We start from the raw sequence: 17,760 nt of genomic DNA on the forward strand, positions 1-17,760 counted from the left end.
CGTCTGGCCCTTGGTGCTGGCGTCAACCTGCACTTCGTCATTCTTCTTCTTCTTCTTGTCGTCGCCTGCCGTCTTGCCAAGCCCGGTAAGTGCAGGAAGGGTCTCGGGCAGGCAGAAGTAGAGGTAGACCGTCTCGGTGACGATGAGCGCGAGGCTGACGCCGGCGGCGGTGGCAAAGGGGTTTTCGCGGACGGTGGAGATGGTGCTGAGCCAGGCGCCGAGCCCGGGCCCAAAGGTGAAGGCGATGCTGAAGCACGCGCCGATGAGCGCCATGGTCGAGCCTCGGGAGGCGTCATCCGAAATGTCCGTCGCCATGGCCGTCGCGAGCTGGACGTTGCCCTCGGACAGGCCGCCGACGACGCGCGAGGCGACGAATGTGCGAAAGTCAACCGCGCACACCCAGAGGAGGACAGAAACAATGTTGCCCATCATGGACGCGAGCAGGGCGGTCCGGCGGCCATGACGGTCGGAGAGGTGGCCAATGATGGGCGATGCGACGGCTTGCAAGAGTCTAGGAATAGAGAGTGGTGATTAGCTGATGGTCATTACGTGCTGATGGCGGGGTAGGAGGAGGAGGAGGAGGAAGAGGGCGGTCGCACGAGAAGAGGCTGCCCAGGGCGCCGCCGAGCAGGACAATGTCGTAGCGAGAGTCGATAGGGCGCGAGAAGGACGCCTTGTATTTGTTCAAGTAGGTAATGACATTTTGTAGGAGCGTCTGTGGGTTGCCGGATATGGTGGAAGGCGCCTCGCGATCGCGGTAGAACTCGAGCAGTTTCGGAAACAGTGGCAGGATGAAGGTGAAGGAGATCTAGACAGATGGTCAGCCACATTGCTTGCCCACGCGGCGCCACGTTGTGTCCCACGAGACATACCAGATCGAGAAGAAGCGACACGGCAATGACCTTGAGGACCCTCTTGCGCGTGGCCGGGTCTATGGGCGAAGATGAAGCCATGATCGGGGACCAGCCGCGATAGGGATCTCGAGGCGTTAGGAAATCAGAGGTTGGCGGGTCGAAAGGGGGTGGCAAAGAGCGACGACAAAGTTGGCTTGGACAGGCTGTCAAGAATAGTCTAAGAAGGAAGAAGCAGATGAAGAAGCCAGAGGAAATATCGTGGCCGTTCGTAGGGTGAGAAAATGAAGCAGCAACCGAGCTGGTGCGCGCGCGTACACACAACCGGCAGATCTAGGTTTGGCCTTTGTTCTTTTTTGGTGCTGAGCCACCTTGCCTATGCCGCGTGGAGTGCCGGACGAGTGACATCGTGGCCCCCCTCGGCGGTCCAAGCTCCCGCGCCGCGCCCCGCTGCAGGTATCCCGAATAGGGGGTGAACGCGCTGGAGTCAAAACTGTTAGCGTGCGTTAGCGACCCCCTGACGCGCCCCTTGACCTGCGAGGGTCCCCATGCACAGAGCCTGTTTTAGTTCCAGGGGTTGCCAGATCCGGCTCCATCAGCCTGCCATATCTAGCCACCTAGGCAGATAGCACGGTACCTTACCTTACCTACCTACCACGAGAAGGACATGTCCAGAGAGCATGTCGAGGCTTGCGAGCATTGGTGCTGTAGGTGCTGTTTGACAGCAGTCTTGGCTTCAAAAAAGACAAGAATCACAAACGCACAGAAACAAATCCGCTAGGCCTGGCAGTGCGTTTCATGCTTTGCGAGAATAAAGAAACCACAAACGAACGAGCCATCCGGCTAACCGACCCATCTGGAGATGCGGCTGCTGTACCAGGAAATCCACACTGTCAGTGAACGATGCGCAGAGCTGCGAATGCTGGTTCCATTTTTGAGGCACTTGGTATCCTACCAGAGCCGAATTTAGAAGATATGAATTGTCGGACATGCCCCCTATGCAAGTAGGGGTGTATTCGGCAGCCTGCCTTCCTCCCGAACTCCGATACAGAGGCCAATCAGGACGTTGTTAAACGTCATGACCAGAGGATGAGAGAGACTAGGGGATGGGTCAACCATAAACTTTCTGTGCACGTTGCGTTGGTTCAAAGCACCCTCACCGACACGGCAACAGCGGCAAGTAGTGATGCGACGAAGAAGTCTGTTAAACGTCTAGCTTGAACCCATAATAGAAGGACGAGTCCAAAGGCCCGACGACGACTGCCCGCGCCGCTGACTGTCCGGCGGCGTCCATGTCCTGGCACCCAGTGTCTCAGTTCGGATCTAGGACAGCCGAAGCTAGGATTAGAGCAGGTCCATTCTCAGATCATCTCATTGATGCACTGGCGGTAGACCCGTTCTTCTGTACGATGTCGGCCCCATGCTGGACGCAATTTCACCCCCAAAGCCAATTTATCATGGCGCTAGGAAGCACCATGCCTGTCTGGGCCTCTGACCTGGACCGCCGCCTCCGGATTGCCGACTAGCCTCCGTGCGGCGGTCAGGATACTCCACCATGCCGCCTTCGACGGCCCCGGGACGACATTACTGTGGGGTTCTAGGGCATGTTATCCTCCGTCAAAGCCGCAGCGGCGGCCGGCACTGCGCCTTGCTAGCATTGATGCCGCTGCACTTGTTGCGAGGCCTTACTGGACGCGCATCGACAACGCGTTTCTACCTCTCGTCAGTATGTGCCACGTCAGATGGACAATTGGTCTCTTACGACTACAGCAACAACAACAGTGAGGATGTAAGATCTGAAATCTTGGCTCGGGTCTCGTTCGCTCATCATGAACAATCGTCTCTCAAGCGTTTCTCCCGCCCTTGACCGCGCTGCGGCCTGCCGTGCTGCCGTTGCGCGCGGCCTGTGCCTCCCTCTTCAAGCCCTGGCCCGAAGAGGCGGCGTGTGCGGCATCGGCTTGGCTGTTCGGACCTGCAGGTCGGGAAGCGTCGCGCTTCGGCCCCGGGGTGGGCACAAAAGTGGTGTCGTAACCGGAGCGTCCCATCTCCACTTCTCGTGATATCTGGCAAACTGATGTTGAAATCGCCAAACTGCAGACGTTTCTGTATGCTCGTGAACAAACGTCGATCAGCCCGGTGGGAGCTGGCGTGTCAGTTCAGCGCTACGCGAATGACAGTTCTGGCGCGCGTGATGTAGTCCGTCAGGAAAGATATAGCTGTCTGATGTTGTCGTCTGATCGTTGGTCTTAAATGACATGGTCTTCCTTTTGATGCTGTCCAGGTATGGGTTGCTTGTCTGTTTGTCTAGATGTCTCCTCCTCGGCTGGCCGTGGACGACGGGATGATTTGTGTTTGATGAGAGTGAAAACTGTCGTGTAGAGAAATCAACAGCAGCGGAAGCAATGTTGATCAAGGCAAAGTGCTCTATATCTTTTATGACTCGGGCTGGAACTGACGGTACAAGGAAAAAAGTCTTGAAAGGTGCGGATTTCTTTTCTTTCGGCGAGGTGAGACATTGGTCAGCCCGTTGGTATTTTGTTGGGCCCAGGGAGCAGCGCGGAGGGCGTTGCACAATCGGGCCATTGCGACAGGGAGAACAACCTCGTCAAGGTGCGTATTGGACGGCTCGGGGAGATTGTGGATGTTCACAGCGTGTCGTGACCTCTGCTCAGGCCGATGATGGCGCCGACGAGGTGGTCGGAGAATGCTTCTTTCTTGCTTGGTGCACAGGGCCCAATCCGACATGTCAGTGTCGTTGTTTTCTTTTCTTGGAGCGTCATGACCATCCAGGGTTCGTTGTCTTGGGCGGGTTTCGTCCGCCTGTGCCGACCTGATGATGCCGTGACAGCCTGTTTCTCTCGATCAGTCATTTCCTCCATAAGTTCATCATGTCGTCTGGGGGGACGCCTTTTACCGAGTGATACAGCTAGGTTGTTTGAGGAGAGTCAGGGAGGGACTCCGAAGCCCAGCCAATATTGTTTTTCCGTCGGAGATCATCTTGGGTTTCGGCTGGCACGCCACCAACATCAGCCAGACGGAGCATCTCGATCTTGGGGGTGCCCACTGAAGTCCATGTCAACGGCATTGCGCGAGAGCCTATCGTGGAATGCAGATTGAAGACCAGTGGGGTGGGATGCTGGGGCAACTAGTGATCATGGCGTTTCCAGTAATGCAGCAATCCCAAGGATGGATGGGTGTTTCGGAAGACGATGGGAAAGGTGAGATGGGCAATGGCATTCTTAGAAAGCGACACCATCACGGTCGTCGGTTACGTGATGAGGCACCAGTATGTCTAGGTAAGTTGAGGCCTCCTCGCAGCGCCTGTGCAATGCTAGCCTCGTACGATTGCGAGGGCCAGGCATGAGGTAGAAGTGACCTGTGGGTTCCAGCTGCCCCCCAAGGTACTAGAGGTAGGTAGGTAGGCAGGTACGACGGGGTAAGGTAGGGAAGGCATGTTGAGCCCTCATCGTCTCGCTCTGCCTGTGTCGCAGCTTGCCCAATTGACCCCTCGTCTCAGTATCATGCCGCAAACGGTCAAATACCAATCGCCCTGGGTACTATGGCTTGGGCTCGTTTGGGCTCAGCATGCTTGGCTATGCATGAGTACGCCGCCGGGAGAGATATTTCGGTACGCATTACCTGAAGCGACCGATTGACGTGGCCATTGGGTTGACGAAGGTGGTCTGATGTCTCTTCCTTCGATATTCACCTCATCCCCCAGGATATGCGACAGACAGGCGCCCGTACAAGGCATCGCCAATAGGCACATCAGCAGCGAGCCGAATCGCTCTCTGCCACGTCATTGCTCATCGTATCGACAGTTTAACACAGATGTGGCCACCGAAATTGGTTAAAAAAAGACCAAATAAAATACGGGAATAACAATCATTCACCTGGTCGGGGTGGATGCTACACTATTTCATCCACCTAACCCCGGAACGCTCGGCAACATTACCTGCAGGCCGCTGTCACCACCATGGACGCGGAGCTCCCGCAGGCTTGATTTCTTGGCAGTGGTGCTCTCCCGGAACGCCTGTGGTACGCCGCTAGAGCTTCCGCCCGAAGCGGGCTGGACTGACCATGTTCACGAACCATCCACCTCGCTCTCTGGATTGGACAAGCACCAGATCAAATGGTCACACTTACGCAACCAGGCGGCGGCGTTTTACAAGCCCCCCCTCCACTGGCGCTGTTCAAATGTCGTCATCCTAATGCGGTATCGAGCTTGGGCAGAGCTGGGTAGAGCTGCAGCAGCTTGGGCGAGAGCTCAGCTCTTATACTCTGACGCCGCCTCCCCCCCCCCGCGTCGTTGCTCGCTCTGCTTCTCATCATCAGTTCTTGAGACAACAGCCCATCTCGCGAGTGTATTGGATCCTTCGATACCTTCTTCATCATGTCTCTTGCAACCCACGTCGACCCGGATGAGATCATCCAGCGACTCCAGGCGTCTCACATCACCGCACCAGGCCACACTAATCTGAACAGCCAAGGGAGAGCTGCCCACATCCACCCATTTGACACCCAATATTCGAGTCAAGAAAACATCCCCAAGTTCAAGATTCCTCAAGATGGTGCCCCAGCTGATACGGTCTACCACATGGTGAGGAACCAGCTGGATCTCGATGGCAAGCCAAACTTGAACCTCGCCAGGTAAGCCTGCACGAATGCTCCCTTTTGACTTGGTACAAGTTTCTTACGCCGGCACAGCTTCGTCAGCACGTTCCTCGAGCCGAATGCCCAGCAATTGATGGAGGAGAACTTGACGAAGAATCTGGCTGACTCGGACGAGTATCCGGCCATGATGGAGATCCATCAGCGATGCATCAGCATCATTGCTCACCTCTGGGGCGTACAGCCCGGTGAGAGGGCAATTGGTTCCGCCTGCACAGGTTCTTCTGAAGCCATCCATCTTGGCGGCCTCGCCATGAAACGCAGATGGCAGGAGAAGCGAAAGGCTGAAGGCAAGGACACATCCAAGCCCAACATTATCATGGGCGCCAACGCACAAGTCGCCCTGGAGAAGTTTGCTCGGTATTTCGAAGTCGAGGCCCGTATCCTACCCGTCAGCGCGGAAAGCCGCTTCCGTCTTGATCCGGAGCTGGTAAAGGAGAACATTGACGAGAACACGATTGGCGTATTTGTCATCCTCGGAAGCACTTACACAGGTCATTACGAGCCGGTCGAAGAAATCTCGAAGATTCTTGACGACTATGAGGCAAAGACGGGTGTTGATATTCCAATCCACGTCGATGCTGCTTCTGGCGGCTTCATCGCTCCATTCACCGACGCTGGTGCCGGTGGCGCCAAGTGGTGGGTTCCTTCGCTCTGTGAACAGATTCTACAGGACTAACCTCATTGATCAGGAACTTTGAACTTCCCAGAGTCAAGTCCATCAATACTTCGGGTCACAAGTTTGGTCTTGTGAGCGCAGGCCTCGGCTGGATCATCTGGCGGGACGAAGCCTACCTTCCCGAATTCCTCGTCTTTGAGTTGCACTATCTCGGTGGCACCGAAAAGTCTTACACACTGAACTTTTCCCGACCTGGTGCGCAGGTTGTCGTTCAATACTACAACCTTGTGCATCTTGGGTTCTCCGGGTACCGCGGTATCATGGAGAATTGTCTCACAAATGCGCGCTTGCTGGCCAACAGTTTGGAAGAAACAGGCTGGTATACGGTCGTATCCGATATTCACCGTCGCGTCGATGGCGGATCCGACAGGGCACCCAAGTCGGGAACTGAGGGCGCTGAACAAGAGCCCCCCCGCGAGACCTCGGCGGATTACGTTGCTGGCCTGCCCGTCGTTTCATTCCGTCTCACCGACGAGTTCCAGAAGCAGTACAGCCACATCAAACAGGAGACAGTGTCGCTGTTCTTGCGTGCCAAGGGTTGGATCATTCCCAATTACGCGCTGCCGCCCAGCGAGGAGAAGACGGAAATCCTGCGAGTAGTCGTTCGTGAAAATATGACCTTCGACCTCTTGGAGCTCCTGCTTACCGATATTGTGACGGTTACGGAGACGCTCATTGAGGACGACAAGGTCGATCTATCCTCGCTGAAGCGGCATCACATTGGCCACGGCAGGCGGCCCGTCACCAAGCAAGATCACGAGAGGCACAAGCGCAGACTTGAGGGTCACGGTAAGAAGAGGCCGCAGGACGGCATTCACAGGACGGTGTGTTAGATGGGTGACAGGGGAGAAATGGCTTCCGCAGTAATTAACCCTTTCTGTTGTATGTCTTTCATCACCATGGCGTCTCTGGCTCAGCCCACCATGCTTCTCCTGTTCGCCCCCGTGAATTGCACATTTTCATTACCAACCACGCCCGTCTTAACGTTACCAATACCCGCCACCTCACCGCTGCCACCGGCCTGCATCACAGAGGCATAGTTGTCGGCCATGAGCTGCACGCCAGAGACAAAGTCTTGACCGTCAAAGGCGCAGTGGCCACCGTTGGGTGTGCCGTCAACGGTTTGCAGGGCGTTGATCTGATCGGCCGACAAGCCCTGGGTCTGCAGGACGTCTTCGTAGGCCTGGATACCGGCAGGTATGGCGCCCTGCAGCAGGTCGAGCTCCTGCGTGGTCGTCTGGAAGTGCACACGCGCGCCGGTGAGAGCGGCGGCGCTGGCGTCGGTGACGGCGACCTGGGGCGGCATGGCGCCGCAGTTGAGCATGACGCCCGTGGCGCCAAAGGCGTCCATGTGCGCGGGCATGACGAAGCCGGAGAGCAGCAGGGAGCCGCCGCTGACGCCGGTAAGGAAGACATTGGAGGCGTTGAAGGCCACGACCTGGGGCAGAGTCTGGGTGACGAGGTCGGTGACGGCCTGGGCGTGGGCGACGCCGTCGGTGCGGTCGAGGCCCTGGCCGCCGCCCCAGAAGAGGTTCGCATTGGGCGCGAGGATGGCGACGCCGGCGAGGTTGGCTTGCGCCGCCTGGTTGGGAAAGTCGAAGAAGGACTGGCCGCCGTCGCCGTGGAGGAGCACGTTGAGGCCCATGGTGCCCGCTGCGCCCGGGGTCTGGGCCGCACCCGCGACAGGGTTGGCCGTGTTGACGGGGCTGTCGGCGACGAACTGGTCGGCGGGCATGGAGACCCTGAAGCGCAGAGGGAGGCCGCTGGGAGACTGTTAGTCGGGCTCTGACGGCGAAGGGGTAGCAGAGGGATGAGGTGGCAGGTCGGTTGGCTTACTTGACTTCAGCAGTCATGTCGAGGATCGTGGAACCGTCGGTGGCCTCGGAGATTCCCTGAGGCACCCGGGCTGCCTGTTGCTGTGCCGTTTGTCTGTTGCCTCTCCCGTTGCCTCTGCCATTGCCGTTGCCGTTGCCGTTGCCGTTCCCTCCCGGCCTGCGGTTCTGCGGTTTTGGGCTCGGCGCCGCGTTCACCACGAGGAGGAGCAGCGTCAGGGCCGCGAGTAATGAGCGGACGTTCAACATCCTGCTTCGATCGTAGGTTTACCGGCGGGTCGCTACTCTTGTCTTAAAATGGTGGGCTGACCTGAGCTCGACGCTGAAGAATTTCCAGAATTCTCAGAAGAAGCCAAGAGAAGAAGAGGGGAGGGCCAAGACGAACCCATCGGGCTTGCCCTGTGTCTTTATGTAGGTACGGACCATGCCCGCGACTTGGGACGACAGGAGTATCGTGAAGGGTTGAGCCCCTGGGCCCCATCCGTGCTGCCACTTTGTGTTTTGCAACTCTCCCCCCTCTCGGAAGCGAGCGTCGGTTGTGGCCTGTTCCATCCGGAAACAGTGGAGGATGTAACGAGCTCTCCGGGCGTGCTTGTTTCGTTCGACCGGGACGTGTGTGAGGATTCAGGCACGGGGGCGGAGGAGGCCCGTTCCCCCTTTTTGCTGGTGGAGTCGTGACAATCTTGAGACTTGACAGGGCGTAGGCATGTCCGATGCCCGTTCAATTGAGACGGGCCGCCTCCGTTGTTGAATGTGGGAAAACACGTCTTTCCAAGAATCAAGATGAATTGAATATGCACGATGGACATCGCATCACGAACACCGGGCTTGGCGTTTCTCTGTGTCCTGGTAGGCATCTCCCAGCCATGCGAGGGCCGTGCTAGCAGGGATCACTTGTTTCGGAGCCTCACGAGGTGACATGGGCCAAAAATAAAAAAAAAAGATCTCATGCTAAGGACTCCTTACTATTTGTTCCCCCGCGTGGCCTAACTACTAACGACGATAACTTTCACAGCAATTACAGCTTGGCGCCCTGGGCCTTCCTGTCCGCCTTTTCCTTGTCCCGCAGCAGCCTCCGCAGGATCTTGCCGCTCGGGCTCTTGGGGATGATGTCGATAAACTCGACGCCGCCCTTGAGCCACTTGTGCCGGGCCTTGTGGTCCTCGACATGCTTGGCGATGGCGCGCGCGACGTCCTCGTCCGAGCGGCCGTCGGCCCGCTTCGTCTTGACGACGTAGGCCTTGGGCACCTCGCCGGCGCGGTCGTCGGGGACCTGGATGACGGCGCAGTCGGAGACGAACTCGTGGGCGAGCAGGTGGGCCTCGAGCTCGGCGGGGGCGACCTGGTGGCCCTTGACCTTGATGAGCTCCTTGATGCGGTCGACGATGACGAGGTGCTCGTTGCCCGAGGCGGCGCGGCGCACGAGCACCTCGTCGCCCGTGCGGATCCAGCGGCCGTCGTCGAGCCAGACAAACGTCTCGGCCGTCGCCTTTTCGTTGTTGAGGTAGCCCAGCACCACCGACGGCGCCTGCACGAGCAGCTCGCCGGGCGTGTCGTACGCCGTGATCTCGCGCCCCGTCGTCGGGTCGACAATCTTGGCCCGGCACGCCGGCACCAGCGAGCCCGACGAGCCCTGGTCTATGTCGTGCTCGCTCGTCGTGCTGACGGCGGTGCACGTCTCCGTCATGCCGTACGCCTGCCCGACGTGCCACGCCGGGTACTGCTTCGTCACCTCGTCGATCGTCTCCGACCCCAGCGGCGCGGCGCCCGCGTACAGGTACCGCACCGAGCTGAGGTCGTACTGGCTGCACAGCTGCTGGTTGCGGATGATCTGGATCACGATCGGGGGCACCTAAAAGAAAACGGCGGACGTCAGAAACTAGGTCTCTGATGCACTGAGGGTTGCTTTTCGCTCGTCTTGGCGGGCAAAAGAACTCACTACGTAGAGCTGGGCAATCTTGTACTGCTGCACGGCGCTGAGGAACGTCTTGATGTCAAACTTGGGGAGCACGATGACCTCGTCGCCGCGGTAGGAATTACTGTGGGTGATGATGATGAGGCCGTAAATGTGGCTGAACGGCAGCAGGCCCAGGTCGACCTGGGTCTCAATGTTGAGCTTTTTCCGAGCGACAGAGTCATAGGTTGTGTACTGCAGAATATTGGCAATGACGTTGAAGTGCGAGATCATGACGGCTTTCTACGCATGGCGCCGGAGGTCGTCAGTAGGTGTCGTACGGAGGGTGCCAACACGGAAGAGATGGAACAGCGAAGGAAAGATAACGAGTACGACGGACGACATACCGGCAGGCCAGACGTGCCGCTGGAGTAGCACAGGTAGGCAACCTGGCGGGCGCCCTGCCCCTTGGTCCATCGGAGAGGCTCGACGGCGGGTAGCTTCTTGCCCTCCTCGACGAGCTCGTCGAGCGTGGCAAAGGGCAGCCTGGCGGTGCTGCCCGGCGTGGCCAGGATGAAGATGCGCTCGTTGGGGATGCCGGCGGCCTTGGCGGCCTTGAGCGCCGTCTCGAGCAGGGGCTCGCAGGTGAAGAGGGCCTGGGCACCGGAGGAGCGCAGCTGGTGCTCGAGCTCGGGTGCCGAGTAGGCGGCGCTCGCGGGCGTCACGGCGCCACCCAGGCGGTGGACGGCGTGGGTCAGGGGGACGTAGTCGATCGTGTTGAGGGAGAAGAGAGCCACGACCTTGTCCCACTCTGTGCCCTCGTTGGGCGTAAAGTCGAGCTTTTTGCCGATGGCGCGCGACAGGTGGTCGACCCTTTGCCTGACCTCGGGGACAGTGTACGTCTTGCCGGTGAGGCCGCAGGTGTAGGGATTTCTGGACTTTGCGCCGGCGTAGCGGCCATATTTCTCCGTGTTCATAAACTCGTCAATTGTGATCGAGTCGGGCGGGTCTATGGGGGAGGGGGGTTATCATCAGCTCACACCGCGACCAGGCGGGGACAATCGACTCGTCTGGAAGCAGTGGCTCATACCAATTGGCAGCTTGGGAACCCATGCTGGTGATGTGAAAACCATGTTGGTCGTTGTCGCAGCAGCGACGGGTTCGGTGCGTCAGAGTGAGAGGGTCGCTTTCGCTTGCGCTTGTGTGGGTGAGAGGTGTATGGGGATTTATCCACTGGGCTTTCGGATTTCAAAAGCCGGCGGTATATGCAGAATGCTGTGAATTGTCGTAATCAAAGAGCGATGAAGCAGAGCGAACTGGGTTGTCAGACAGCGAAGGCCGGCAGGATATGAAAGGGCGAGTTGGTCGTCGTTCGGAGATGGTGAGGCGGCCATCGGCGTTTATAACCTGGGGTGTTGGAGCTCTGGGGGCCGCTGGGAGTGGAAACGATCCCCTCATGGAGCCATGAGCCGGCTTTGGGGCCTCGGGAGCATGGTGAGAGATGAACCGAGTCGTGCACAAGCAGCACAACGGGCCTCAGCCCCCCGTTCTTGGGATCTTCGTGACGATATGGGGTAGGGATGCCATCCTTGAATAGGCATAGCGCTGTGATTCTCCGCACTTTGGTCAGCGCACCTAGCGTTAGAGCAGATTGGGGAAGACGCAGACATGGCCGGGGTTAAGGGAAGATGTGATGGTTACTCGAAACTGGAAAGCCGATGGAGAAGCCGACGACACAGACACATACCAGCCCTGAGTCAGCCCATGTCATTTGCCTCGGCTGCGGCTATAATAAGTGCTGTCTTTGCTCTTCTGTCATCCATTTGCCCATTGCTAGATTGCTCAGTTGTGAGGGCAATCCACAATCAAGACAGCCCATGGGACTCATGTCCGTATTGACAATCATGGAGTTTGACAGCAAACCCGATGGGGGCCGGCTTTCCCATGCCATGCGCTGCACCACACATGTCAGTTCTTTGCTCCCAGGGGCACACATTTGTTCATTCGCCGCTGTGTAATCAGGTATCGCGAGGATGTGTCTCTCACTATTTAAACCTCTTCTTTTGCATGTATTGTCTGGCTCATTCATCTCGGTCGCCTCATCCACTGACCCCGGCTCTCGTACCAGTGCCCCTCCTGCTCGCCACTGCATCGATTCATGTGCGGTTCGATTCACAGGGGAAATGTCCTCATCACTCCCTGTGGACAATGAATGACGAGAGGTTCGACCGTCTTTATTTAAGAGCATGCCCATAAGCCGTGAACTCTTAACTTGACCCTACGTTCAACACTGCCTCAACAGCTCCTGGATCGGTGGCCCTCATCACGTGCCACAATATGGCAGCCCCCTCAGCATCATCGCGACTGCCTCGAATCGGTGACAAGCAGGAACGTCCCTGCCGTGAGATGGCTGCTTAGGGTGGCGATCCCGTGACTTGCTGTCGCGGCAGCGACGCCTTCGACATGACGGCAGGCACGATGCCATCGCCCCTTCTCTGGCGACTCAGTGCCACCTTCTTCACTGGCCACACTCAATTTCCCACACCTATATATTCGGTCCATCGCGACTTCTGAACCGACATCTTCTGGGGCATCGATTCCCTTTCCAAGCCCAGCATACACTTCCCTGAATCAACTTGCCGTGCCAGTTGGAATTCCTGAACATTTCTCGCTGCGTCGATATCCTTTTATCATTAAAGGGACTTAAGTCACCAAGGTGGTCAGGAAGTAATCATATAAGTATCAACGCCTCACGTCGATTACCACGCGACGCGTCAACTCAGGCAGACCCTTGAGAAGGCTCCAAGAAAGTATCTGAATCTTTCCAAAGGATTCAAGAGGACTTCGAAAGGTAAGCCAAAAAAGATTTCCCTATGAAGCTTGTCTTTTGATGCTGTTCACTTGTGGGCATGTCATGGCGGCGCTCCATTCGCGTCTCGACTTCCCGAATGCTTTGCTGATCCTCATCAACAGCAAAGTCTCCTGGAAGAGAACTGACCTCTCTGCGACCAGAAATATTTTCCCTCAAAGCGTCTACAGTTCTTGTTGTACTTGCATTTCATTCTCACGAGGTCACCCCTTCGAAGCCAAAATACCATGTCTCTCTCACAGGCCTCGCCTTTGGGTAAACCTGTGGTCTGGTCGGAGAATCGACAGGCTTTGTGCGATTCTCTGTGGTACTTCAAACAACACCAAGCCGGAAGCTACCCCATTGATGGCGTTCTCAGAGGATTTCTGCTCGATGGCGAGTCGACAATTCGGGACATCGTGACCTCGGATGTCATTATATCTACCTTGTGAGTCTTTCTCTTTATGCTTCAGAACGGCATGCCGGCCGGTTATCTCAAGACAATGCACATGGAATCATGCAAAGAAACGCTCTCTGGATCCCTCAGCCTGACTCTTTTGCCTTTGCTATAAAACTTTGAGCTGACGACTATTTGCACAGGGGCGGAGGTCGTCAGAAAGACTCAACGACCAAGATGTCCGTACGCGTCAACGAGACTCGCAACTGCATTGTGAACCAGTGCAAAGAAGCCTTCAAAAGAGGTGTGCCAGTCGCTGTCATTATTGGTATGTTCATCTCGCACTCATGCTGTTATGAATCATGTGAATCAGAAGCTCACACAGTCTCGATCAGGGCGTAAATGCACACTGGCCCCGGTACAAGTCCTTTACAACTACAACGTCCTTGACTGGTTTACCATCACGGACTTGTGGATTGAGAAGGATGGACAGAATGACATCTTCTTCTGGAAGATCCGCCTTGAACGAACAGACCGCACCACCCCATCCTGGTGCCAGCCTGATGATGCCCTCACACAGACTGTCGAACCCCGACCTTTCCCCCACGGAAAGTTGGACTGTGTTCACTGCGGTGTCCTATCCATGTATAGTTTTGCACAAGGCTGGGCTTGCCTCAACGGCAACTGCAAGCAACATTTCACACTCGCCGATGGAACGTCGCTAACCGATCTCTCCTATGCTGGCCACTCGGCCACCATCATTGCCTGGTGCAGCGAATGCAAGCATGCAAGCAAGACCATATTCGTTGAGGGCTGGACCTGCTATAACCGCGGCTGCTCCAAAGCATTCGAGTTCCCTGCCGAGGTAGACATGGGCGCTCTCACATACTCAGAGGCATTTGTTTCTGAGCGCACCACTTTTCCTACGCCTCCAGATTCCCTAGTCCCTCCAATGCCGAACCCCAGCGATGGTTGTGGCACAGAAAAGGCAGCTCGAATTAGTATTGTCTGCCCTCGATGCCGCGGCTGTAGTCGCAGGGTCTACTGGAATCGATGGTCGTGTGATAACAAGGAATGCAACTATATACTGCCAGCTGCGCCACGTCCCTTATCCATCGAGGACATCAGAGCCGAAACCACCAAGCGCAAGTCTCTTTTGCAGGTCAAGAAGAACGACTCCCTTGTCCAGCGAGACCTGATGATCTGTGGTCACAAGGTCGAGCAATACTTCTTGCCTGACATGGAGGCCAAGGGTCAATGTTGTGGGACCGTTCTTATTTTCCGTGCTACAGATGCCATCAACAAGACCCGGAACGGCCCAAACCATCTGTGGATGGACATCCAGGAGGCGGCTGCACGTGGTGATGACTTCAAACGCAATGCTGTCAAATGTCCTGGGAGTAAGTCTTCAAGATGTGCACCCGTCCCCGTCGGTTGTACATATATGCTGACGAAGTTGAACAGCCTCATCGGAGATCCTGACACGCAATTTCCAGCGGAACTGGGGCGCCCCTTATAAGTTTGTTGTGGCTGTCAATTCCACCAGCTTCAAAGAGGCCCCGCCGTACGTCATGCAAGCTCTCAAGCGGATGCAATGGGCGGGACGGCAATCCGTGCAAGCAAGCAATGACGGCTTTGAGCAAGGGCATGCACTCAAGTCGGCATCAATGGATACAAAGTTTGTTGACTTCAATGAACTGCTGACCATTGGTTACATGGAGGATGATGCCATTAGTGTAAGATATCAGCCCCGTTTACTGAGTGATGGGCATGAGCTAACCACTGGGCTGCAGTACCACGACGATGGCGAAGACACCTTGGGACCCACGGTTGCAACTCTGTCTCTTGGAAGCTCTGCGCGAATGCTGTTCGCAGAGAAGACAAAGTACAACCCTAAGACAAAGAAGGGAACCAGAAGTACGGCGCGCAACCAGGTTCTCGCGTTTCCCGTTCACCACGGCGACATGGTGGTCATGCATGGGGCTCAAGTCCACCAGCAGTACGACGTAAGTTGACCAATGCTGCACCCCTTGGAGTGATACCTTCTAACGATGTGTCTCTCAGCATAAGGTCGAACCCAGCGGAAAACGACGATTCGCCTTGACATGCCGAAACATCATTATCAGTAAAATCGATGAAGACCAGCAGGAGGATGCCATGTCCAAAGGAGAGATTCCCGCAGATGCGGGACAGTGGACGTATGATGGGTACTGATGTCGGTAATTTAACCGACTCCTACGAATCATTCTAGTTCCGGGTTGCACAAAATTTTCTTTCTGTAGGTTCTGGCTTTGAAGCAGGCATGTTGTGGCCAAGGGGTTCTGATCTTAGGACGAGATCTGAATAATGGAGCCAAGCGGTTCAGCCGGTTGGGGTTTCTTGACTGTTTTTGAAGTTGCTGTGGCCGAAAAGGTGTCATAGGCACAGGTCTTTCTAATTATCATTGTTAGCTCTGAACGATAGTTTGCAACCCCATGACCCAGTTCATTGAAGACATTTGGCTTGGTGATGAACAGCATAAACGAGAAGGTTCAACAGGAGACACAATGGGATGCAAGCATTCTCATGAGCATGAGGTAGCAGTCCGGATGCTTGAAGGGCATGGATGCATCTTACCGATGTAGACGGCGATGCAAGGCGGGGGCCCATATTCTTGTGCATGTAATTTGGCTGCGCCGAAACAAGACCTGGTCAAATCCATGGAAGAATGAGGTGAAGAGCATGAGACCAAGGGGATGTGCTCCAACGCAAGGCGGCTCGCCGGCCATGTGCCTCATTGATGGGCTCACTAGTATGTACAAGTAGAAGGTTTCGAATGGGTTATTACTAGCAGCTATGCTTCGTACGCAACATCATCTCTGCAGCTCATGACTGTGTTACGAAAAAAGAAAATGGCGGTCTGAGTTTGGTAAATGGCATCAGGTAATGTACAGTTGGAGTGATGTTACATGCTACATCGGTGATGCTACAGCAAAAAGTCGGGCACAATCTGACGTCTACCGTCTGTTCAGGCCAGAGACGAGCAGCACAACGCTGCCAAACTGCCTCCGCAGATCCTCCTTCTCGACGTCGTGCGTGTCCTCGACCTCGCCCCAGTGGCCCGTCTGCCAGGTGACCTCCAGACTCGTGGCCACAGCGGCCTGCTCGACGCCGAATCTGTCCTCGGCGGCCTCGCGCGCGGGCCGCAGGCCACCGGCGGGCTCGTCCTCGCTCCACTCGACGACGAGGCGGCTCGCGGCGACGACGCTCTTGCCGGCGAGCACGGCCCTCTCGAGGCCGGCGAGCTCCCAGGCGCTGAGCCCGCTGACCCAGGCCTTGACTGTGTCGCGGACGCCGTCGGCCTGGGGCCGCGGCACGATGGCGTTGCCGTCGAGCACGGGGGCGATGGCGACGCCGGGCCAGACGTGCGCCCGCAGGTAGGCGAGCACGTCGACGGCCGTCTTCTCCTGGACGTCGCGCAGCCCGTCGCCGTCCTCGTTGCGCATGTCCATGGGCCCCGGCGGCGGCGCCCAGCAGAGCATGGCGTCCGTGTCGAGGTAGCGCATCAGCGTCGTGGCGATCTGCGCGCGGATCGTCACGTCGTCTGGGTTCGCCGTCGACGAAAAGGGCGCCGGTGCCGCTGGCGCTTCCTCCCCGTCGGCGGCAGGCGAGGCTGAGGGGACCTCCTCGCCGTTGTCGTTGGCTTCAATGTCGATGGCGCGGCAGATGAGCGATGTCAGGGGGATGAGGTGCTGCTTCGTCGCCTGGTAGGCGGACGTCAGCAGGTCCCACTCGATGGCGACGGCCGAGGCGAGGTGCGGCTTGGACGTTGGCAGACGGATGATGTTGGTGGTGCCTGGGTGGCGGAGGGGGCGGTTGTCGAGCATGACCTGCAGGGCGCCTGTTCACCAGTCCGTCAGTCAGTCGCCCTGAAAGTTGCGTCTCTTGCCGAGTCTGGCATGTGTGTGTGAGAGAGAGAGAGAAGAGATGCATACCGTCCACCTCCTCGACGCGCACCTCCTTCCAGAACCGCCTCTTGAGCCCGCCCTTGACCCCCTTCATCGACGCGGCGTTGCGGATCTCCTGCGCCATCTCGAGCATCTCGGCCTGTCTCTTCCGCCGCGCCAGCTTGGCCGCCGCCTCCTGGCTCAGCTTGCTCTCGGCCGAGAACTCAGCGGCGGATCGCGGTGCCTCGGGCGGCGGGCCGGTGCCCACGACGGGCGCGACGTCTGCCGTCTTGAAGACTGTCGAGGAGAGGCTGCGGCGGGATTGGCGCAGCAGGGGCGCTGTGGCGGTCGCGATGCGCGGGATGGCGTGGCGCGGCATTCTCGTCATGGCCTTCATGGCGGCTGTGAGGTGCTCGAGGTGCTGACTTGGGGATTTCGTTGCAGCTGGCCGGGTTTCCCAATTGACGATTTTTGGAGACTGGGAGGGGGGCGAGGGCGAGCTTCGACATGCAACGCTGGGTGAGGCCCACATCGGAGCTCGGTAGTGGTGCCCGCCGATGTTCCGTGCTGACATGATCCAGTGCCATCGCCAGAACCCCTGAAGTCACCTTCGCCCTGACTTGCACGTATTGAGGTAGACATGTAGAGGTCAATCACAGCGC

At 57.2% G+C, this 17,760-nt stretch overlaps 7 protein-coding genes across 7 annotated transcripts; 2 read left to right on the top strand and 5 right to left on the bottom strand.

The window, feature by feature from the left end:
* Positions 1-27: 27 nt before the first annotated feature.
* VDAG_01817 (uncharacterized protein) lies at positions 28-953 on the bottom strand (the record flags this gene model as incomplete). The annotated part of the gene is made up of 3 exons (XM_009657846.1): positions 28-511; positions 600-808; positions 873-953. Coding segments are annotated over 3 exons (774 nt in total), but the record flags the coding sequence as incomplete, so codon positions are not given.
* A 1,742-nt stretch (positions 954-2,695) lies between these two features.
* Positions 2,696-3,108, bottom strand: VDAG_01818 (uncharacterized protein; the record flags this gene model as incomplete). The annotated part of the gene is made up of 2 exons (XM_009657847.1): positions 2,696-2,922; positions 3,018-3,108. The coding sequence occupies 2 exons, from the start codon at positions 3,106-3,108 to the stop codon at positions 2,696-2,698; spliced, it is 318 nt and encodes a 105-aa protein (XP_009656142.1).
* A 2,073-nt stretch (positions 3,109-5,181) lies between these two features.
* VDAG_01819 (glutamate decarboxylase) lies at positions 5,182-7,120 on the top strand. Its single transcript, XM_009657848.1, has 3 exons — positions 5,182-5,501; positions 5,559-6,161; positions 6,215-7,120. Exons 1-3 carry the CDS (start codon positions 5,245-5,247, stop codon positions 7,032-7,034), a joined length of 1,680 nt encoding a protein of 559 aa, XP_009656143.1. The 5' UTR covers positions 5,182-5,244; the 3' UTR covers positions 7,035-7,120.
* On the bottom strand, positions 7,115-8,282 carry VDAG_01820 (uncharacterized protein; the record flags this gene model as incomplete). The annotated part of the gene is made up of 2 exons (XM_009657849.1): positions 7,115-7,943; positions 8,038-8,282. The coding sequence occupies 2 exons, from the start codon at positions 8,280-8,282 to the stop codon at positions 7,115-7,117; spliced, it is 1,074 nt and encodes a 357-aa protein (XP_009656144.1).
* Positions 8,283-9,051: 769 nt separating this feature from the next.
* On the bottom strand, positions 9,052-11,060 carry VDAG_01821 (luciferin 4-monooxygenase; the record flags this gene model as incomplete). Its single annotated transcript, XM_009657850.1, has 4 exons — positions 9,052-9,885; positions 9,973-10,230; positions 10,335-10,936; positions 11,018-11,060. The coding sequence occupies 4 exons, from the start codon at positions 11,058-11,060 to the stop codon at positions 9,052-9,054; spliced, it is 1,737 nt and encodes a 578-aa protein (XP_009656145.1).
* A 1,963-nt stretch (positions 11,061-13,023) lies between these two features.
* Positions 13,024-15,386, top strand: VDAG_01822 (uncharacterized protein; the record flags this gene model as incomplete). The annotated part of the gene is made up of 6 exons (XM_009657851.1): positions 13,024-13,223; positions 13,376-13,500; positions 13,568-14,572; positions 14,637-14,908; positions 14,966-15,178; positions 15,237-15,386. The coding sequence occupies 6 exons, from the start codon at positions 13,024-13,026 to the stop codon at positions 15,384-15,386; spliced, it is 1,965 nt and encodes a 654-aa protein (XP_009656146.1).
* A 782-nt stretch (positions 15,387-16,168) lies between these two features.
* Positions 16,169-17,495, bottom strand: VDAG_01823 (ATP12 protein; the record flags this gene model as incomplete). Its single annotated transcript, XM_009657852.1, has 2 exons — positions 16,169-17,052; positions 17,147-17,495. The coding sequence occupies 2 exons, from the start codon at positions 17,493-17,495 to the stop codon at positions 16,169-16,171; spliced, it is 1,233 nt and encodes a 410-aa protein (XP_009656147.1).
* Positions 17,496-17,760: the final 265 nt, after the last annotated feature.

This window comes from Verticillium dahliae, genomic scaffold, assembly GCF_000150675.1.
Source record: "Verticillium dahliae VdLs.17 supercont1.3 genomic scaffold, whole genome shotgun sequence".
Taxonomy (NCBI): Eukaryota; Fungi; Ascomycota; class Sordariomycetes; order Glomerellales; family Plectosphaerellaceae; genus Verticillium; species Verticillium dahliae.